We start from the raw sequence: 18,139 nt of genomic DNA, 5'->3' as shown, positions 1-18,139 counted from the left end.
ACATGGTTGACAATAGTGGTTCATGTACTTCATGAATCCAGTTTATTTTATTACAGGGTGGGATACCACAATAAAATGGTTTACAACTGCGGTTCGTAAATAGACAAGGAACACCAGTGCTCACTATTGTACAAGATTTTTGCAAATACTGCACTGGATTCTGTATCATGACCCCTTAGTATTTTTTAAGGGGTCACATGGAAAAAAGGTTTATTCTTATGGCTTGGAGGTTCATTAAAAATGGCTGTCTCAAAATGCAGTTGCCATTTAAAATACAAATGGAGATTTTTTTTTTAGATTTTTATTATGTTTCCAACACAAACATATTGGACCTTCAAACCAACATTTATAATTATACTTAAATCAAAAAATGTTGCTGTAGTGAACAGGTAAAACAAATACATCAATACATGATAAGTTCTAAATGCTATTGGTAATATTGGCAATTAAAGCATGTCTTAGATATAAAGGTTAAATGTAAATGAGAAAAATGGCTTCTTTGAGGGTTTTTGGCATGGCACACCCAACTCAATACAAAATGCATTAAAGTGAAGATAATGGCTTCCAAATGATGGTTGCAAAAGGAAGCCTCGAACTGAGAGCAATGCACCAAAAATTTGGAAATCAGACAACTGCAAATTTAGAACTCATCATGTTGAGACAGGACGCTTTCAGTTTCGGTAGCCTTGCTGCCCACAAACAGGTTGTACTTATCCAGCATTTCAGCCTTGGTCAGGCGGCCATCCTGGTGATAGAGAATAGAGAGAATCAGATTAGCCAAAGCTAGTTTCAAAACAAGCTAGTGGCTTTCCTGATCATATAAAAGGTGGCATTCTGACGAATTGTTTTTAATCCATTTTAGAGGCCATTTTGACATTTGCTGGCGACTGAAAATGACATCACTGTTGCACTGGGTTAACCAATCACAGCTCACCTGTTTTCTGGTTAAGTCATCTTCACAATCTTTAGTTGTGAATGGTTGTTACGATATCAAATGATGTAAATGTTATTCAACAAGTGGCAAAATGGCCGCTTAACCCATATTCCACCAACAAAAATGTGAAGATGAAACGAATGGCTCACGTTATCTGCGTCGGCCTCAGAGATAAGAAGCTTGACCTCGGCCTCAGCGCGGTCGTCCTTCATGTCCAATGTGTCATCCTTGTTCTGGTCCAGGGTATTGCCTCTGCCCATCCAAACCGATTCAGACTCCCCCTCCTCCTCCATGTACTTTTTATCTGAGTAAGTGAATACCATGGTCAGGTTCTACGAACCACCATTGTGTATTTCCCTACCAAGCTAATGAAAATCTGTTGTCATAAAAATCATTGCGAAAATTCACCTTCAAAAAATTTGGAGATGGTCCAGTACCATTACTAAGTATTGTAACGGGCCTACACCTGGCCTTATTTCAAGGTAATGGCACTTGTAATGGCAGTCACTCTTTTGAGCAGATTTATGATCATGGCTGCTTGAGGGCGTCACGGCCCCATTTGCCCCACCGGCCCTCCCCAGGCATCTACATGTTGTGCGATATAGCATCTTAGATCTGAGAATTTACCCAAATCCTGTGGCTGGTTACCTTGATCATCTCCAATCTGGTCAAGATCGCTCGTTTCCTACATTGGAAGAAAAACAGCAAGTCGATGTGAATGAACGGCAGCAGTGGTGTTATCGGTGAGGCCTGATCATTACTCACGATGTCATCCATGTGGTCGAAATGCGTGGAGTAAATGAGGGTGGCAAACTCTGCTTTGTTGAGATTCATGTCCCCGTCCAAGTCGGCTATCTTGAACTTCCCCTCATCGCGCAACATCAGCTCTTTGTAGATTGAGTCGTCTTCCTTTTCGTCTGTCGTCAAAGCCATGTCAATGAGCAGTCGACTGCATTTGTTCAATTGAGGGTTCTTACCGAGAATCTTTCCATACGTGACGTTATTGTACTCCTCCCAGGACACCAAGCCATCCCCGTTGAGGTCAAACATGTTCCACTGGCTATCAAAATTTTTGTAGATCGAGCTCCTCTGCATTTGTTTGATCCAATCTGTCATCTCATTCGCGGTCACGAAGCCATCCAAGTCTTTGTCAATGAGACCAATCAGCAAACTGCCGATAACGCCGAAGCAAAAAGGTTAAAAGCAAATCCTACCTTCAAAGAGGAAAAATGATACTAAATCTATTTGTTTCCTATGCTGAATTTCAGAATCAGGGGAGCCACTTCCATTGACTGGTTAACATGTCACCTTTGCTCACTCCCACAACGGCACCAACATCCCTTGCCATGTCTGTTATTGCTGTGGACAGCCGGAGGAGGAGCGTGTATAGCTGTATTTACCGTAATGCCCCTAAAGCTCCCACGGGTGCATGCGAAAAATGACATACTCCCTTAAAGGCCAGCAGAGCCGCATAAAAGTAGTGTTAAATTGTAGTGTTAAACATGTTGTGCGCAACCTTACCCAAGATGCTCCTTGCTTTCCTCGGGAGTCAGCTGGTCAAAGGCCTTGGCCCCATCCTGGCCCAGAAAGGCCTCGTGATAGTGGTCTTGGTTCTTTGAGTCGTGCTCTTGCTCGCTGAGCAGGTCATCGCTAGAGGCATGGTCCTCTGTGGGCTGGCTGGTGGCGTACACCACGCACATGGCAAAGCACATTAAAAACGGTCGCAGCTCCATCCTGCCAATGTGAGCACAGAGATGATGCATTGTATTACATTCTTAGCAGAGGCAAGAGATTACTATTTAATTCAGTTAATAGAGCAGTATTCAAGTAAAATTTTTAAAGGTCCACATCATAGTCTTTCTGATATCCTGTTCTAGCTTTGTTGTTGTAACTGCATGAAACCAACATGGATTTTTTTTTTGCGGCTGATGCCTCTCCCTTTATCAGTAATTTCCTCACCTTTTTATATTTTTAGTCCAACTTACTTCTACGATATATTCGTTTTCTCTTGCTTAAGACAGTTGCCGATGGGTAGCTGGTCTAATAGTTCTTATGGACCACACGTGCCTGGCAACAATAAGATGTCACAAAGGTATTGTGTGTTTATTACACTAAAACGCAATGGTTTGTAATAAAGGGTTTTCATCTATGAGTCAAAATAGACATCACAACTTCAAGCAAACTTTGATGATGCGTCAGCGGGTATCAAACTCAAGGCCCAGGGCCCAGATTTAACCCAATTTACATAATCCACCAAAACAAATAATCACAAGTCTTATCGGCCCAATACCGATACTTGGAATCGGTCTGTACTCCACCCATCCCACCCCAGTAGACGCAATCATTTGAAAATATAAACAGTGGTGGAGATTTATAGCAGTAAAATGTTGTGTACTCAGATTCATCAGTTTCCAAATTGTTAAGAATCATTAACCAGATTAATGTCTTCACATAAATATCAATAATAAATATGTATCAAACTGATGTAGTTATAATTGTCGATATAGTTTTGGTAGTTTTAAAATAGCTTAGTCATAAGTTATCTATGCAATAGTGTATTAAAAAAAACTGCATTTAATCTGGAAAATGAAACCTTGTCCATCTGCTATATATCACTATATTGTTGTAGACTGAAATACAAATAGAATGTGTTAAAAAAAAAAAAAAAAACTCTTTGAAGTTCTGGCGTCATTTATGCGTGGCTCCTAATTGCTTTCAACACTTTGACTCACTTATATCTAGCAGGTTATTCCACAAGCTTTTCAATAATATACTTATCAGGGGGCATAGTAAAAGATTACATTGTGGAAGTAAGTTTAGTAAGACAAGTGTTTAAAGGGAAATGCAACATTGAAACAATTGAAATGAAACCACGCTCTACATCTCAAGGGACACGTCCATTTTGCCACTTGCTGTTGACTGAAAATGACATTGGCAGTTACTCAGGGAGGCAACGACCTCATGTGGTTAACACTGGTATTACATCTTTTAATAACACCAGCGTACCGCTGGACCTTAAAAAATTCAGCGTATTGTATACAATTCTCTGCATTGGATTTGGGACAAAAACCTTGCGAGGCACCCCGAAACTTCAGAATTCAATAATGTTCATTATTCAATACAATACTGTTTTAAAGTATTTTTATTAACATTCTTAATCACAAAAACAGGATTTGATCATCAGCTCAAACATATTTACATTTACATTTAAATCTCTACAAAATGCTTATGTAGTGAGACCATAAAACAAAAAAACTCAAAAACATGTTAGTCTGATGAAAATGTATGAACAGTGGTTCAGAATTTTGATAAGCATAGCAAAGATATTTATAGTGAAGTATTTGTTCCAAAAAAGCTTTGTTTTTGAGTGTTTTTGGCACACACACGTGTAAAACGCCAAGACAAAAAATGCTATACACACAAATACATACATACACAACTTAAAGCATTGACAAAATAGAAGTCCATAAATGTAGATGCCTTTATTGTAGTCCAATTTAGCCCTTGTAACAAGCATCATAACAATGCTGTCAATAAATCAGGCAGAACTGTCCAGTGCATAGCAAAAAAAAAAAAAAATACAAATAAAAAAGCACCCAAAATATTCTGCATGGTGCAACCTTTAACTTTCTTAACACCGTTCAAATCTTTCGGTCCTTTTCGAACCAAAACGTTACACTTTGAAAAAAATAGTGTGTGTGCGGGAAACATTCAACAAATTAAATAAATTAGATGACCTTATGGTGTACATATAAAAGAAGAAAAAGTGATGTCCACTATGAAGAAAGGAAAAGAGGCGTAGTGGACACAAAGTCTTTGCGGACGGCTACAAATTTAGAACTCGTCGTGCCGAGTGAGGGCCTCTCCAAAATCGGTGGCCTGGCTGCCCACAAACAGGTCGTATTTGTCCACAATTTCACCCTTGGTCAGGCGGCCGTCCTAGTGAAAAGAAGAGTTTCAATACAGTTACTATGCAGAAAATAGTGTTGAACTACCAACCAGAATTAAGGAAATACCTGTGATACACTTTGGTTTATTGTGTTAACTCTCAGTGGGCTGAGAGCTGGCACTCTTGGAGTTGCCTTTTCCGAAAACGTTTGGAACTCAAAGAGTTATTGTTACTAATAATTTAATGTTCAGACTACAGTTAAGGTTTTCAAGACCCGATCAGGTGTTTTCAAACACGTAAAGGACTAATTGTGAAAGTCTTGATGAGGGCTGGATGAATTGAAAACTAAAACTGTCGGCAAGCTGGGTTATTAAAATAATAGAGCAATATTTTATTTCAGGACTATAATTATGATTATTAGTCGAAGCAGATAAATTTGAAGCAAATATTCATTCAGTATGTGGGATATTATTAGTGTCAGAAGAAAAAAAAACTGTTGAAATGTCTTTAAGCATGTTTATTTTTATTAATAAATTTTAGACACCATTACTTTTATGTTGTAAAACTCAACAAATGTTGAGCGGAGATTCCAGAGTCAGCAGCATGTTAAAACTTATTTTCTACAGCAAATTTCCCAAAATTTAAAAAATACAACGAATCTTTAAAAATGCAATTAGCTTTGTTTTTAAACAAATTTAAATCCCAAAACAAAAGGTGCAGTGTTCCCAAGGTCATTGGAACGTTAATCTAGGTTCACACAGCTGGGCTTAATGCTCAATTCCAATTTATTTTTGTAAAAGCCGATTTTTTCGAGAGGTCGTTCACCTTTCCAAATATATGCGGCATGCATGTGACAAACATCCAAAAAGTGTCATGCATGCACAGAAGACACTGACATTACACAGCGGGCGCGCTTAACATTCTTGTTTGTGGTCAAGGAACAAAGTCAAAAGAGCTGCCTTTGCTGACTCGATTTAAGACCTGAGCTGGGCTAGAGCTAGCAGCTAGCTAGTATTCTTGCTTACTTTGTCTGCGTCGGACTCGTAGACCAAGTGCTTGGCTTCCGCCTCGGCGTGGTCGTAGTCATTTGGCAAGATCCAGTCGCGGGTCTCATCTCTGTCCATTTTGCCGTCCTTGTTCTTGTCCCGGAACTCGCTGAACTGCTCCCTCTCCGTTTTGACCCACTCGGGCTCTGTCTCACCCTCCTGGTTGTACATGTCACCTGGGAAAGTGAACACCGTGATCAGGTCCTACTTGTGTTTTCCTATTTCCCCGGACCAGCACTGACGTTTCCATAACAACATAATTCTATGATAAATGACGACTTATTCCAAAGCGTTCTATGGTTTTATCACAAGTCAGCTGAGAAAAAGTTTCATGCTATGTTTGTATGGTATTGCTACTCCATGTTTAAAGGGTTACAATGAACATTGATCGTCACTGGAGTCAACTCCAAAACTAAGAATGACAGCTTGCAGCAAGCATGTTTTAATTGTATTTGGAAGAGATTCTAATCGTATTTAGCGAATTCCAGCAGGGTTTGGTTGGTTGATATTTTATCTATAGTTTGAATTATTTTAATGTGCAAAACATTTTGCCACTTGCTATTTACTGCAAACGACATCCCCAGTACTCAGGGATCATGTAAACAACCAATAATGGCCCAGCTTGCATACATCACATGACCAAACCCATGGTGAGTTGTGGTCGTAACATTTTCATGTGCAGTGTCATTTTCAGTCGACAGCTAGTATGAAAATATTGAAAAAATATGTTTTTACTGCAGAAAATGGCTAAATAAGTGGACTTAAAGGTAATAATTATTGACCCTATCGAAATTTTTCATTCAATTATTCGTGTTTGGAAAACAACAAAAACTGTTCAAAATTGCTAAGGTTTTCCACATTGTTCCTGAATGATACTTTTAAGAAAAAAAAAAGGCCACAAATATCAGCTTTCAGTTCAATACACAATGTTTTCAGGCCCCACAATGGCAACTGATTTGATAAAAAAAACTTAAAAAAAAAACTTACCAATGTACTCTTCCAGGTCAATGAGACCATCTCCATTCTTGTCAATGTCTTCCATAGTTTCCTAGAGAGGAAAAAAAAAAAGTGTAAATAAACACCTACTGTCACTAGAGTTATCTGTGGGGCGTGTTTATCACTCACAATCACCACGATATCTTTCATGTGCTCAAATTCCTCAGGGTGAATGAAGGCTGTGAATTCTTCTTTGTTAGCCTTCTGGTCACCATCCTGGTCAGCCATCTTGAACCTCCTCTCATCGCGCACCATCATCTGTTTGTAGCTGTAGCTATCATCGGGTTCGGGATCATCTGCGGTCAAAGGCCGTGTCATTGAGCATTGCAGGAGCCTGCGCACTTTTAAACTGAAGGTTCCTACCGAGAATATATCCATATGTGGCATTTTTGTACTCCTCCCACGTCACCAAGTTATCGCCATTTAGATCGTGAGTCTTCCACTGGCGATCCACATCCTCATAGATCCACCTCTTTTGTGAGTGTTTGATCCACTTCTTCATCTCCTCTGTCGTCACAAAGCCGTCCTTGTCTTCGTCAATGCGATCCACCAGCATGCTATGAATGACATAAAAAAAAATCATCAAAAAAATAATATGGGTATGTTGAAAAACCAGTCTTGCTTCTATTTAACTGAATGGTTATGGTTAGAAAGGGAGCTCCAAAATTATTTATCTGGTTTCCTGGTAGGTAGCTTTTGATTTTCCCATCATTTCAAACAAGGAAGTAGAGTGTTAAAGGTGTAGCAAGGTGTAGCCTTAAATACATCCTCACTTATCTTCAATTAACCTATCAGGCGTTTTCCCCATCATTTCAAACAAGGAAGTGAGGTGTGGCCTTAAAAGGTTTGCCGTCAATTACCTTACATGTTGTGAGGTATAACAGGTACCTCCAAAGCCGTGACATCGTCTGGACTTCTCCATGTTCAGAAATTCTCTCACAGTTGTGATACTTATCAAAAATAATTTTGGCGAACTGAATGACCTGAAACATGATCTAGTCTAATTTGACTACAGTGACACAAACTGGAGCTTGTGTGTGTTTCACTTTAGCTTTAAATCAAGTCCAGCATGTTTCGCTTTAGCTTCAAATAAAAACCAAACTTGAAAGCTGTGCGGTTGGTTGGCCTGATGCCATGCATGCAGCAAACGTCAAGTCCACATAAACCTTGTCTTGACTTTCAATTTTGTTATCATGGATGTTCATATCTTGATTTATCACCCATTTTCTCTCAAATGCTACTGTGTTTCTACAAGAAATTAGCCACAATAATAAGAGTGAAGAGTGAAACTTCTTTTTCCCCTGTAATCAGTTTTGAGGTATTGGGACTTTTTAGGCTGGGTGTGTCATGGAAATGGGCTTATTATAATCTACAGATGTCCAAGCAACCCAACCAAATGTGAAAAATGGCCTCACTTTGAGAGCAAACTTACCCGAGCCGCTCCTTGCTCTCCTCAGGAGTGAGCTGATCAAATGTCTTGGCCTCCTCCTGGCCCAGGAAGGCCTCGTGGTCATACTCAAAGTTCTCTGCGTCGTCGTGCTCCAGGTTGCTGAGCGGGTCGTCATGGTGAACGCGATCCTTCTTCTCCATGGGCTTGCTGGTGGCGTACACCACGCAGAGGGCAAAGCACATTAAAAACGGCCGCAGCTCCATCCTGCCAATTTTGACGCAGCCACCTGAAGAGAGGACGTTCGATCATTTTTTTTCAATCGGAGCTGTCAATTAGGCCTATTTGAAACTTGTTTAGAGCTCAAAAAGATTAATTAATCTTTTGTCAAGCGTATAATGACTTGCGATGAGACATGGCCTCATCACTTTTAGCCCGCCTCCAAAAGATCATAATGGAAGGCAAGAAATCCAATCAAAGCTCTCTTCTTCTTTTGGGCATCCAACAATGACGTAATATCCAAACGTCAAGGGAGGAAGACACGTGTGGGACTACTCTAAAAAATTAAACCGCAAACGGTAGAACTTTTGGGGTGGTAGTTTCCATCTTCTGGATTCAAGTCAAAGTTTAGTTATTTCTCAACATTACTATTGCAGAGGTATGGGGTGGATCCCGAAACAATTACGCTCCTCAAACATTGTGAACAAGATTGCATGTAAACACTGCATGCGCACAAGTCAAATTTACTTGAACAAATTGCACTGGTAAATCCTATTCTCGAGTCGCAAATGTAGACGACAAACACTGGCAAGTTATAAGTAGGGACAAAACAATTACTCGTTTCTTGTTAAAGTTACGTCAGACCAGATAATTGGCCGATGTATCACAAAAAGCGCACCAGAGCTCGGGGCGCGTATTATCCATATATATTTTTAATAACGTGAATATGATTAAGCGTGTCCGTAATGGTCAATCCTGACTGGCAACATTCTAACAGCTAGCCTTTGCACAACATTTATATAAATCATTTTACAACATCTAAGGTAATTCCACGAGTGTGTTATCAATCAGAAAAGGGAATATATATGGAATTTAAAACAGCAATTGTGTTAAAAAGCGTAAAAATGTTCGAAGAACACTTGCCAATGTCTTGAGTCAAGTTCGTCGATGTGGCCGTCGAATTCACTCCTAGAAACACACCCGTACACTTCCGGTGAACGGACACCGACTGGCCAATGACGTTACGGGGATGCAGATGCCATGTCGCTCGCTCATTGGTCCACATCTCGGGAGCATTGGTGATTGGATTGGCCGAAAACCGCCACGTCCTCAAAGGCAAGATTTTCCTTTCAGTGGAAATGATTTCAAAGAACGTACATCTTTCAAACAAGGACATTTTCATTCGCATCAAACATTTAAATATCTTCATTACGTCATAAAATGAAATAAGAAAAAATCGAAACAAAAATGGAAGCAAAACACACATTTTTCTACGCTATACAGTACTTTAATGGGAATTGAAACATCAGACATTCTATAAAGCGTCACATACATTGACTTAAAAGTATCACAATACGGTGCCTTATTTGCTATTAAACATTTTAGTCAAAATATCCAGCTCTAAACATGACCCTAAACATGATAGAGAGTATGGAAAAAAAATGCCTGCATGGATGAGATTTAATAAGCAGATGACAGGTCTTCATTTAGTAACATGATCTAGTTGGCAAGCTAACTTCTTTGAATTAATATTTTAGTAAGACAAGTGGAGGTGAAACTTGAAAAAAAAAACACATAACATGATGAAAGTTGTTACACAAAAGTGTTAATATTCTGTGACATTATTCTGTGATTAAGCGTGAAGTTGAAAAATTTGACGCTGCTAGTAAATTAAATACAAAAAAAATTCTGAAACCTGGAGTCACACCATATTTACAGGAACAAATGCTAGATGTTCAACATGATTACAAAAACACAAACCACAATCAAATGACATTTACTGAATAACTTAATGTGGACAATTAAGCCATGTTAAAAAGTTGGATTTTATATCACATAAAATTCTTGTTACATGATGTAGTTCGGAGAGCAGTTGAGGGACATGCTATAATTCCATGTATCCAATAAAAATAATGGTATGAAATGAGAAGTAAACATAATTTAGGAGACCCATTTTCTTGTATATGTGCAAATGTTAGGATACTTCTCATCAGATTCATTTTTCTTTTACGTTTTCATGATGACTGAGTGAACAGTTAAGCACCCTTTGCCTGGTGAAGACACAATGGTGCGGTAGTAAATTAACTGAGAAGAAAAAACAAAAATAATGTGGCATATTGAGTAAGACATAGACAATATAAGCCTTGGCTTCATCGTTTTGATCTATTTGATCCATCTGGAAGAGATTCTATTGACTATTGATTGGTGGAATACTATACATATGACCAAATAAACTACGTACTTTAAACACACAGTCATATTCACTTAATTCTGACTGTGTTTTTAAATTAATTTTTGGGTGACAACAGATCCTGTTTCTCTCATTCTCCTTCAAGTTCTTCATCCACCTGACTTGCTCCTTCGCTTGAATGGCAGACTGCGTCATCCTGCTGATCGCCTTTGTCACCTTCGGCAAAGAAAAAAAATCCCATCCTCAATATTCCATCCATTTTCTAGAGCAGCTTATGCTTATACTTGGGTTGCATGGTTGCTGGTGCCTATCCCAGCTGACTTTGGGCAGACAAGCAAATCACGGGGCACACAGACGAACAACCGTTCATGCACCAAATCACATTAGTATGTCCAATACACCTGCAATGTATGTTTTTGGAATGTGGGTGGACGCCGGAGTGCCCGGAGAGAACCCACGCGGGTTCGGGGAGAACATGCAAACTCTGAGAGGCCGGAGTGAGATGGAATTTTTTGTAGTAAATATTCTATTTGAGATCAATTATGTGACACCGCATAGTTGGTTGGACTTAGTTTAAAGCACCATACACCACCACACAGCAACGTGAACTCTTACCCGTATCCGTTTCATTGTCTTTCTTTTCGCTGAGAAAAACTCGTTGCATGTTGAGTTTCTTTACCGTGTGACATTTGTACTTAAGCTCAGGTACACTGGCGTCTTTTCCTGTGGCAATGCACAAACACAAAGCTCAAGTACGACCATGAAAAAAAGTAGTCACCTTTCAAATTAATCATGTAAAGTCTACCTTTTCCAGGCCCCTCCTCAAAAATAACGCTTGTTCCCAGGGCATCTTTGGAAGGGAAAATAAGCAGTGGATTTAGTGAAAAAAAAAGTAAAAACAACATTAATTTCTTACTGTATTTGATTTGGGGTAATCAATTGACCCTGGCCTCTGAAAGTCAGTGAAGCTTCGGCTTACCTTCATATTCACCTGCAAACGTATATTGGCCCATTTGCATCATTGGCTGTTCACTGTCGATATCCTTTAAGACAAATGCAAATAATATACAGTTTTCAAGAATCATAGTGATGGAATGTCTATTCCTAATGACTAAACAGACAAAAAATACAACGAATGGCAAAACCTACCAATACTTTGAAGGTTCTTGACTTGAACATAGAATCATTGTTTATAATTCCAGAGAGTTCGACAAGAACGAGTTGCTCCTGGACACACATACATTATCTGTCGTAAGATCCTATATAATTGTTTTCAAATGTCAAAAAATAATTAAATAAGCAGCCGTACAAATGAACAGATAAAAGTTGAAAATGCATTTCACATGAACAAAACTTATCACAACACTTGTGTGTGTGTGTGTGTGTGTGTGTGTGTGTGTGTATATATATATATATATATATATATATATATATATATATATATATATATACACACACACACACACACACACACACTCACACAGTATATTCGTCTTTTTTTCATTCATTGCTCGCACGTGAAACCGCGTAGTAAGACAATAACGAAACCTAACGTGCTAGCAACTTAATACTAATGTTCCACCAGTTCAAAAGCATAATTATTAATAGCGCATACCTCGTCTTCCCATTCGTCATCCATGTTTATTTTCTCATTGTTAACGTGGGGTGATATTTAGTCTTCGGCCGTCAAAAAAAACCACAGCGTCTTACTTCCGCGAATGTTACGGTGGCCGACAAGGTAGTAAGGTAGTTTAGTAGTTTGAGGCTTCTGACCGCTAAGTGTCGCTGTGTTCACCATCAGATTTGCAGGATGCAAATTCTCATTAAGTTTCAAATAAAGAGTACAGTACTGTATACTATAGGCCTACTGATTTGTATCAATTATGAAAATGATATTGACGTGGTGGTGATTTTAATACAAAATAAATGGAGCTCAAACTGTTCATACTATTTTTCTTATTGTATGTTGAGTGAAATAAGAGTCAAACACATAGCCTATATTTTATTTGACCAATGCTCAATCAATGACGCCAAGAGAACTTGTTTTGTGTTCCCAAAGTGATTGACATCGGAGACTGTCGTGTAGCACACACGCAGCTGTTGTGTGCATGTGTGTGCATGTGTGTGTGTGCAACTGTGCATGGACTTTTCTGGATGAGCTCTAATCACACAATTTCTGGTAAGTTGACATCTCTACATTATATTCCATAGCTATATAACTTGCAGTTTCATGGTAAATGTATTATTATATTCTTGCTCTTGAATTGATGAATGTCGTTAAATACTAGTGCATGAGTGAGAAAAAGTCTATAAATAGAAAAAGGCAGGAAATTCCTTCTGCTTCTTGCCACCTATGACAACAGCGAACTAGCCAAATGTGTACTGTAATGTAAATATGATATGCATGCCCTGGACAATGCATAAGGTGCATGTGCACAACCCATTGAGAGCAAAAACAAGTTGTATTAAAAAAACAAAAAAAAAAACAAGGTGTATATAAAAAATGTATCTTGACTTAAAAAAATAAATACATAAAAAAAAAAAAAAGCTGTTTTGAGCTATAGTTTGTTTTGATTGTGTTTGTGGTTACTGCAGGACACTTAGAGTGCCATTAACTGGAATTTTAGTTTTAAAAGATGGAATGTTTGGTCGCTCAATATGTTGTTTTGGTGGACCTAAAATTATGGTTGGTGACTTTAAAAGGCCATACATACTAAAGAAAAAAAAAAGATTAAGCATACAAATATCAGATATAGTATGTGTCTCAAGTTGAACGGGGTAACTTATTTACTAATTCAACAAGCCATTACAAGTCAAAATTTCCACAATATGTCTCCATCAACATTATCTGTTTAAGTTTTTGGCTTTTGTTTTCAAAGCTGTTTTTTTGTCATTCATGTTTGTACTCTAACCCATGAGTTAGGAAAGAGACCAGAATGACTCTTCAGTGGACAGCGGTGGCCTTCTTTCTCTATATAGAGATAGCCATCAATATCATCCTGTGTGCCCCAATTATATCCGCACAAAGGTAGAGTATAAATTATACTATAGTGCAATTAAAAATAAATTGAATGTATTGAGTAAAGTAGACTTTCTGTTATTTTCAGATGGCACTCGGTTTTCAGTTGGAGAATATGGAAATGGATATCCCCTTACTGGAACAAATGCTTTTTCACCATGATAATGGTTCTTGTTGTTCTTTTTCTTGGTGAGCTACCGCAATTAGCTAATCGTAAATAGAGTTCTTAATTGTTACTTCAGTTAAAGCTATTAATTTGTCTATACAGATTTTAATTTGATGACTAAATTACTTTTTCATGCACGATTAATACATTTAAAAACAGATTATGCCTCTTGCTGTCAATGGAAAATGACATACCATGTGCTCATGCCTTAAGTAATGACCAATCATGGCTCATGTGTTTCCTGGGTCATGTGGTGCTGGCAAGCTGAGCGGTGATTGCATGTTACTTGACTACATATGAAGTCATTTTTAGTTGACAGAAAGTGCCAAAATGTGCTACTAAATGTATTAATTTTGCATTGAAAATGTTATCAAAATAAATATCAACAAAATGATAAGATTTTATCTCAGAAAATGCACTCCCCCCAAAAAATAAAAAAATGGTATCCTTTTGAAGGGGCAGTCAACCCAAACATTTTCTCCATATTAAATCTGTTCTTTGCAACCCTATTGGTCCAAACACAGTAATACAGTATAATTAATAATATGTTTATGGAATCTGAATTAACAGTTGAGCCGTGATGGGTCATTACCTGAGTCCTAAGCAACTATGAATTCAATTTCAGTCAAGTAGATTTTTTTTAAGTCATATTCCACAAACGCAATAATAATCACAAAACTTATACTCATGGGGCTGCATAGAATTTTTTTGGGTTGACTTTCCCTTTAACAGTGGAATGTGCATAAAACACTTTTGCCACTCTTAGATGCTGCTCGTGAGGTGCACAAGTACTCAAATCCTGAACCCATGCAAGAGGCAACGGTGAATTCCAATCTCTTCGACCATCTTCACATGCGGCTCTTCAGAGCACAGAGGAACCTCTACATCTCAGGCTTCTCACTCTTCCTATGGCTGTTAGTCTTATTTCCTTCTCAAATCCTAAATGAAAGCAGTTAAAGCATGTACTGTATCTATCATCGGCGAGCGCTCAAATAAGGGCTGGATTAAAGTATGGAGCACATGTGTTCATATTTTTCCCATATCTGGAGATATTTAGAGAAACTATGAGGAAAAAAAACATGTATTATATCGTATTACTTCAACATAAATGTTTAAAACATTTACATTTATTAAAACACACTTTTTAAAGCTGTTTATTTGTCATTCTCAGCTAAAGCCTACCTTAAAACTTCTATATCAACAAGGGAATTAAACATTTCATGTTTAAACACAAACATTTTTCAAGGGATACTTATTTCGGGAACAAAAAAGTTCATGTTTTATCTGTCATTAATATGATTAAATCATTATTCATCTACAAGCAATACCTTTAGAAACACATTTTGCCGCACTGGAAATTGCATCATACATCACACGTTTTTTTTTTTCCTTTACTGATGCATTTTTAAGCATTCCGTGCATATTCTGCGCTTTCGAACTGGCCCTGCCCGTGCAGATGAAAATGGCTTGCTTATGACAAACAGGAGCAAGACAGGAGCAATTCGAATCTCTCTTACACAACCCTGCTCCGCCTGTGCAATAGAAAATACACGCGCTTATGCATATTCTGCGCTTTCGAACTGGCCCTGCCCGTGCAGATGAAAATGGCTTGCTTATGACAAACAGGAGCAAGACAGGAGCAATTCGAATCTCTCTTACACAACCCTGCTCCGCCTGTGCAATAGAAAATACACGCCAATCTTAACCATGTCTTTTAATTTCAGTTTTGTTCCGTAGCTGACAAAGAGAGCTTTTGCATCGAGTCGGCCAAGTAAATAACAACATTTCATTTATTAACTACAAGAAAATGCTGAAGCGGCCAAAATGTGTATTTGGTTGCACACAACCAGACAATCAACGTCAATGGGAAATGACTCACGGCGGGTGGAACTGTTGTTATGAATTACTGGGCTCCCATGGAGACCAATTTGTTAAGAGGAACATGTGTTGATGAGAGCGGTGTATTGACGCTGTTTTGCATTTTAATGTCAGTAAACGCCTGTTTTTGCCCCGTATTGACACTGTTGGAATAGTCTCCATCTGCAAACAAGGCACTTTACTTCCTGGTTAGAAATATCAGTACCATAAAACTCATATTTAATAAGAAATTAATTCTCCAATGTGCCAAATATAATTTATATGCACATATTACACTGCTGAAAGAAGAATATATCATGTTACAGGCCCTTTACTGATACATGAAAAATAATGAAGTCGTCAACTTAATTTTAGACTAAATATTATTTATTTTACTGCTGGAAATGGCAAAATAAATAAAGTATCACCTTCAACAAACCATATATAAAATTAGGTCAGCTTGCTTAATGCTTAGATAGGTGAACGGAAATTAGCATAGATGTTACACTAACCTTCAACCAACAGCTTCTTTTACACATATGGAGCCGCAATATAATAAAGTATAAATGAAAGAAAAAGTTTATTTAAAAAAAACAAATGCTTAAAAATCTGGGCTACACAGTAGCCAGTGGCTAACAATGAAAGCCTATATACAGAGGTTGACTAGACAGGTGTTTGGGCTTGACTTCCAAACATGTACTCTTGCTTTATTTGTCACATTTGTGTGTTTCATATTCCAGTGTCATGCGGCGTGTCATCATCTTGCTCAAGCAAGTGGCTGTTGCTGCTGATAATAATGTTGGTCTTCAGGCACAGATGGAGAATGCTGCCAAAGCTGCCGTCAGGCATGAGGGGGACAACCGTGTACTCAAACAAGTCAGAAAATATCACAGCTTCCCGAGAACATATTTTATTGAAAAGTGTGGTTTTACTTAATGCAAACATTGCCCCTAGACTCTCTTAGATGAGGAAAAAGTCATTTCAGAAAAGAATCATCAGATGAAGCTTGAAATTAAAAGCCTGTCTAGCCAACTGAAGATGGCAGAAGAGGGTGAGTGTTCATGTAGTGTTTTTCCAAGATAGCTAAGTTGCTCATTCTGTACAGTACAATTCCTAAGTAAAATGTTAGAATAATGTACATATGTAAAAAAAAACACATACTGATTCATCTCATTGAGTAAAAGTGAACACAAAAAGTACAGAGACTTAATTACTCATACAAAATTTTAAAAAGAAATCACTCATTATTAACTTCCGTCCATGCTTGAACTAATAAGAGAAATTGAACATTGAAAACACTAACAAAACACAACTTGCTCCCATAGCTTTGATAAAGATGTGAACTGACTGCATAGCACAAAAGGCTTGAAAACATTGATAACTGTTTAAAACCATACTTGAGGTTTTTCGGGATGGAACATGACAACAGCACAATTGCCAAGAATTGTTCTTGCAAGAGCAAAATCCTATGATTTACAGAAATAAAGTCATGGGATGGGAATGTCTAGCTTTTCTAAATCTATTGCATCACCGTTTTTATTTGTTAAACAGAGTATGCTTTCTCGAAAATACTCGCAGGATTTGCATGTCAAACCGGTTACCATGCTAGCATGACTTGCTGGGGGGGTTAACATTTAACAAAAACATAAGGGAGACAATTAATATAATGGTGACATCGTAGAGCATCTGTGTGTTGTGTGCAGCTGTGCACAAGTCCCACGCTGAAGTGGAAGCCTTGAGCAGGCAGGCCAAAGGTCTGGCCAAGGAATATGATCGACTGTTGCGGGAGCATCATCAGCTCCAGGTAAGTAAACGGATGCACTTGTGAAGATGATCCTGAAAACTCTTCGGAATATACGAAACTCTTTTTGATCCACAGAATCTCCAAAGTACTGCAGACAAAAAGATCCAATGATAAACATGAAAGGATATTGTCAATTCATCAAGGGGAGTAATTGTAGAAGATGTTGTTTTTATTGTTTGTTGGTAAATAGTGGTAGCTGCAGATATGCCATCGCTTGAGTGAATTGGAAAGAAAAGAGCAATTGAGGTACTGTAATGCCCTTGTATGTGGGCAAGGAGAGCCACACTGAAGTGAACAAACAATATTCACAAACACAGAATGAGAACTCTGACAAGGAGCTGTTGTAAGCCATGACTGACAACCTGAGGCGCCAACTGAAGAAGCCCTCAACACACTGTATGGCAGTAGAATAGATGAATGATATTTCAAGTCATTGAAGAAGTCAATTCATGTTTTTCACCACTGTTCACTGGATTGCCAAACAAGCCATCAAGTATGAAATTAAACAAATTACATTTTAGTTATTTGCCTATTTCTTTGATTGAGCCTTTCTGCACTTGCACTCAAATTTATATAATTGTGAGACTTTTTTTTTTTACAAAATAAAGTATCTATCTATCTATCTATCTAT

General features: G+C 38.1%; 4 protein-coding genes across 8 annotated transcripts; 1 reads left to right on the top strand and 3 right to left on the bottom strand.

Annotated features, from left to right (window-relative positions):
- Positions 1–19: 19 nt before the first annotated feature.
- Positions 20–3,061, bottom strand: LOC148422580 (calumenin-B-like). 3 transcript variants are annotated; one of them, XM_088417132.1, is made up of 7 exons: positions 2,894–3,061; positions 2,456–2,668; positions 1,912–2,105; positions 1,700–1,851; positions 1,562–1,619; positions 1,084–1,238; positions 20–745 (listed from the first exon to the last, which is right to left on the bottom strand). In XM_088417132.1, the coding sequence occupies exons 2-7, from the start codon at positions 2,665–2,667 to the stop codon at positions 641–643; spliced, it is 876 nt and encodes a 291-aa protein (XP_088273258.1). In that variant the 5' UTR covers position 2,668; positions 2,894–3,061; the 3' UTR covers positions 20–640. The 3 variants fall into 3 exon arrangements, with proteins under 3 accessions (XP_088273258.1, XP_088273260.1, XP_088273259.1); XM_088417134.1 differs by having other exon boundaries at positions 1,583–1,619; XM_088417133.1 differs by having other exon boundaries at positions 2,920–3,055.
- Positions 3,062–4,063: 1,002 nt separating this feature from the next.
- On the bottom strand, positions 4,064–9,487 carry LOC148422579 (calumenin-B). Its single transcript, XM_088417971.1, has 7 exons — positions 9,396–9,487; positions 8,298–8,541; positions 7,229–7,422; positions 6,995–7,161; positions 6,857–6,917; positions 5,849–6,045; positions 4,064–4,873 (listed from the first exon to the last, which is right to left on the bottom strand). Exons 2-7 carry the CDS (start codon positions 8,516–8,518, stop codon positions 4,769–4,771), a joined length of 945 nt encoding a protein of 314 aa, XP_088274097.1. The 5' UTR covers positions 8,519–8,541; positions 9,396–9,487; the 3' UTR covers positions 4,064–4,768.
- A 256-nt stretch (positions 9,488–9,743) lies between these two features.
- gtf3c6 (general transcription factor IIIC, polypeptide 6, alpha) lies at positions 9,744–12,399 on the bottom strand. 2 transcript variants are annotated; one of them, XM_088417347.1, is made up of 6 exons: positions 12,278–12,399; positions 11,812–11,889; positions 11,642–11,705; positions 11,468–11,512; positions 11,278–11,385; positions 9,744–10,878 (listed from the first exon to the last, which is right to left on the bottom strand). In XM_088417347.1, exons 1-6 carry the CDS (start codon positions 12,299–12,301, stop codon positions 10,793–10,795), a joined length of 405 nt encoding a protein of 134 aa, XP_088273473.1. In that variant the 5' UTR covers positions 12,302–12,399; the 3' UTR covers positions 9,744–10,792. The 2 variants fall into 2 exon arrangements, with proteins under 2 accessions (XP_088273473.1, XP_088273474.1); XM_088417348.1 differs by lacking the exon at positions 11,812–11,889 and having other exon boundaries at positions 12,278–12,378.
- A 314-nt stretch (positions 12,400–12,713) lies between these two features.
- LOC148422577 (B-cell receptor-associated protein 29-like) lies at positions 12,714–17,920 on the top strand. Of its 2 annotated transcripts, none has more exons than XM_088417487.1 (8): positions 12,714–12,841; positions 13,582–13,690; positions 13,770–13,870; positions 14,614–14,761; positions 16,445–16,580; positions 16,659–16,755; positions 17,408–17,508; positions 17,584–17,920. In XM_088417487.1, exons 1-8 carry the CDS (start codon positions 12,781–12,783, stop codon positions 17,617–17,619), a joined length of 789 nt encoding a protein of 262 aa, XP_088273613.1. In that variant the 5' UTR covers positions 12,714–12,780; the 3' UTR covers positions 17,620–17,920. The 2 variants fall into 2 exon arrangements, with proteins under 2 accessions (XP_088273613.1, XP_088273614.1); XM_088417488.1 differs by having other exon boundaries at positions 12,773–12,841; positions 13,586–13,690.
- Positions 17,921–18,139: the final 219 nt, after the last annotated feature.

Source organism: Hippichthys cyanospilos, chromosome 6, assembly GCF_059441005.1.
Source record: "Hippichthys cyanospilos isolate Australia breed blue-spotted pipefish chromosome 6, RoL_Hcya_1.0, whole genome shotgun sequence".
Classification (NCBI taxonomy): domain Eukaryota; kingdom Metazoa; phylum Chordata; class Actinopteri; order Syngnathiformes; family Syngnathidae; genus Hippichthys; species Hippichthys cyanospilos.
This window is presented reverse-complemented; position numbering and strand designations above follow the sequence as displayed.

Excerpts from the sequence above, each read along its gene's own strand:
- LOC148422577 (XM_088417487.1), top strand. The coding sequence starts at position 12,781 with ATGTGTGTGTGTGCAACTGTGCATGGACTTTTCTGGATGAGCTCTAAT. Across the intron at positions 12,842-13,581 it reads CTCTAATCACACAATTTCTG|TTAGGAAAGAGACCAGAATG; the intron begins GTAAGTTGACAT and ends CTAACCCATGAG. Across the intron at positions 14,762-16,444 it reads TTCTCACTCTTCCTATGGCT|TGTCATGCGGCGTGTCATCA; the intron begins GTTAGTCTTATT and ends TTCATATTCCAG.
- LOC148422579 (XM_088417971.1), bottom strand. The coding sequence starts at position 8,518 with ATGGAGCTGCGGCCGTTTTTAATGTGCTTTGCCCTCTGCGTGGTGTAC. Across the intron at positions 7,423-8,297 it reads GAGAGCAAGGAGCGGCTCGG|CATGCTGGTGGATCGCATTG; the intron begins GTAAGTTTGCTC and ends TGTCATTCATAG. Across the intron at positions 7,162-7,228 it reads CACATATGGATATATTCTCG|ATGATCCCGAACCCGATGAT; the intron begins GTAGGAACCTTC and ends CTTTGACCGCAG.
- gtf3c6 (XM_088417347.1), bottom strand. The coding sequence starts at position 12,301 with ATGGATGACGAATGGGAAGACGAG. Across the intron at positions 11,386-11,467 it reads TGAGGAGGGGCCTGGAAAAG|GAAAAGACGCCAGTGTACCT; the intron begins GTAGACTTTACA and ends GCATTGCCACAG. Across the intron at positions 10,879-11,277 it reads AGACAATGAAACGGATACGG|GTGACAAAGGCGATCAGCAG; the intron begins GTAAGAGTTCAC and ends TCTTTGCCGAAG.
- LOC148422580 (XM_088417132.1), bottom strand. The coding sequence starts at position 2,667 with ATGGAGCTGCGACCGTTTTTAATGTGCTTTGCCATGTGCGTGGTGTAC. Across the intron at positions 1,620-1,699 it reads TCGACCACATGGATGACATC|GAAACGAGCGATCTTGACCA; the intron begins GTGAGTAATGAT and ends CTTCCAATGTAG. Across the intron at positions 746-1,083 it reads CTGAGGCCGACGCAGATAAC|GATGGCCGCCTGACCAAGGC; the intron begins GTGAGCCATTCG and ends CTCTATCACCAG.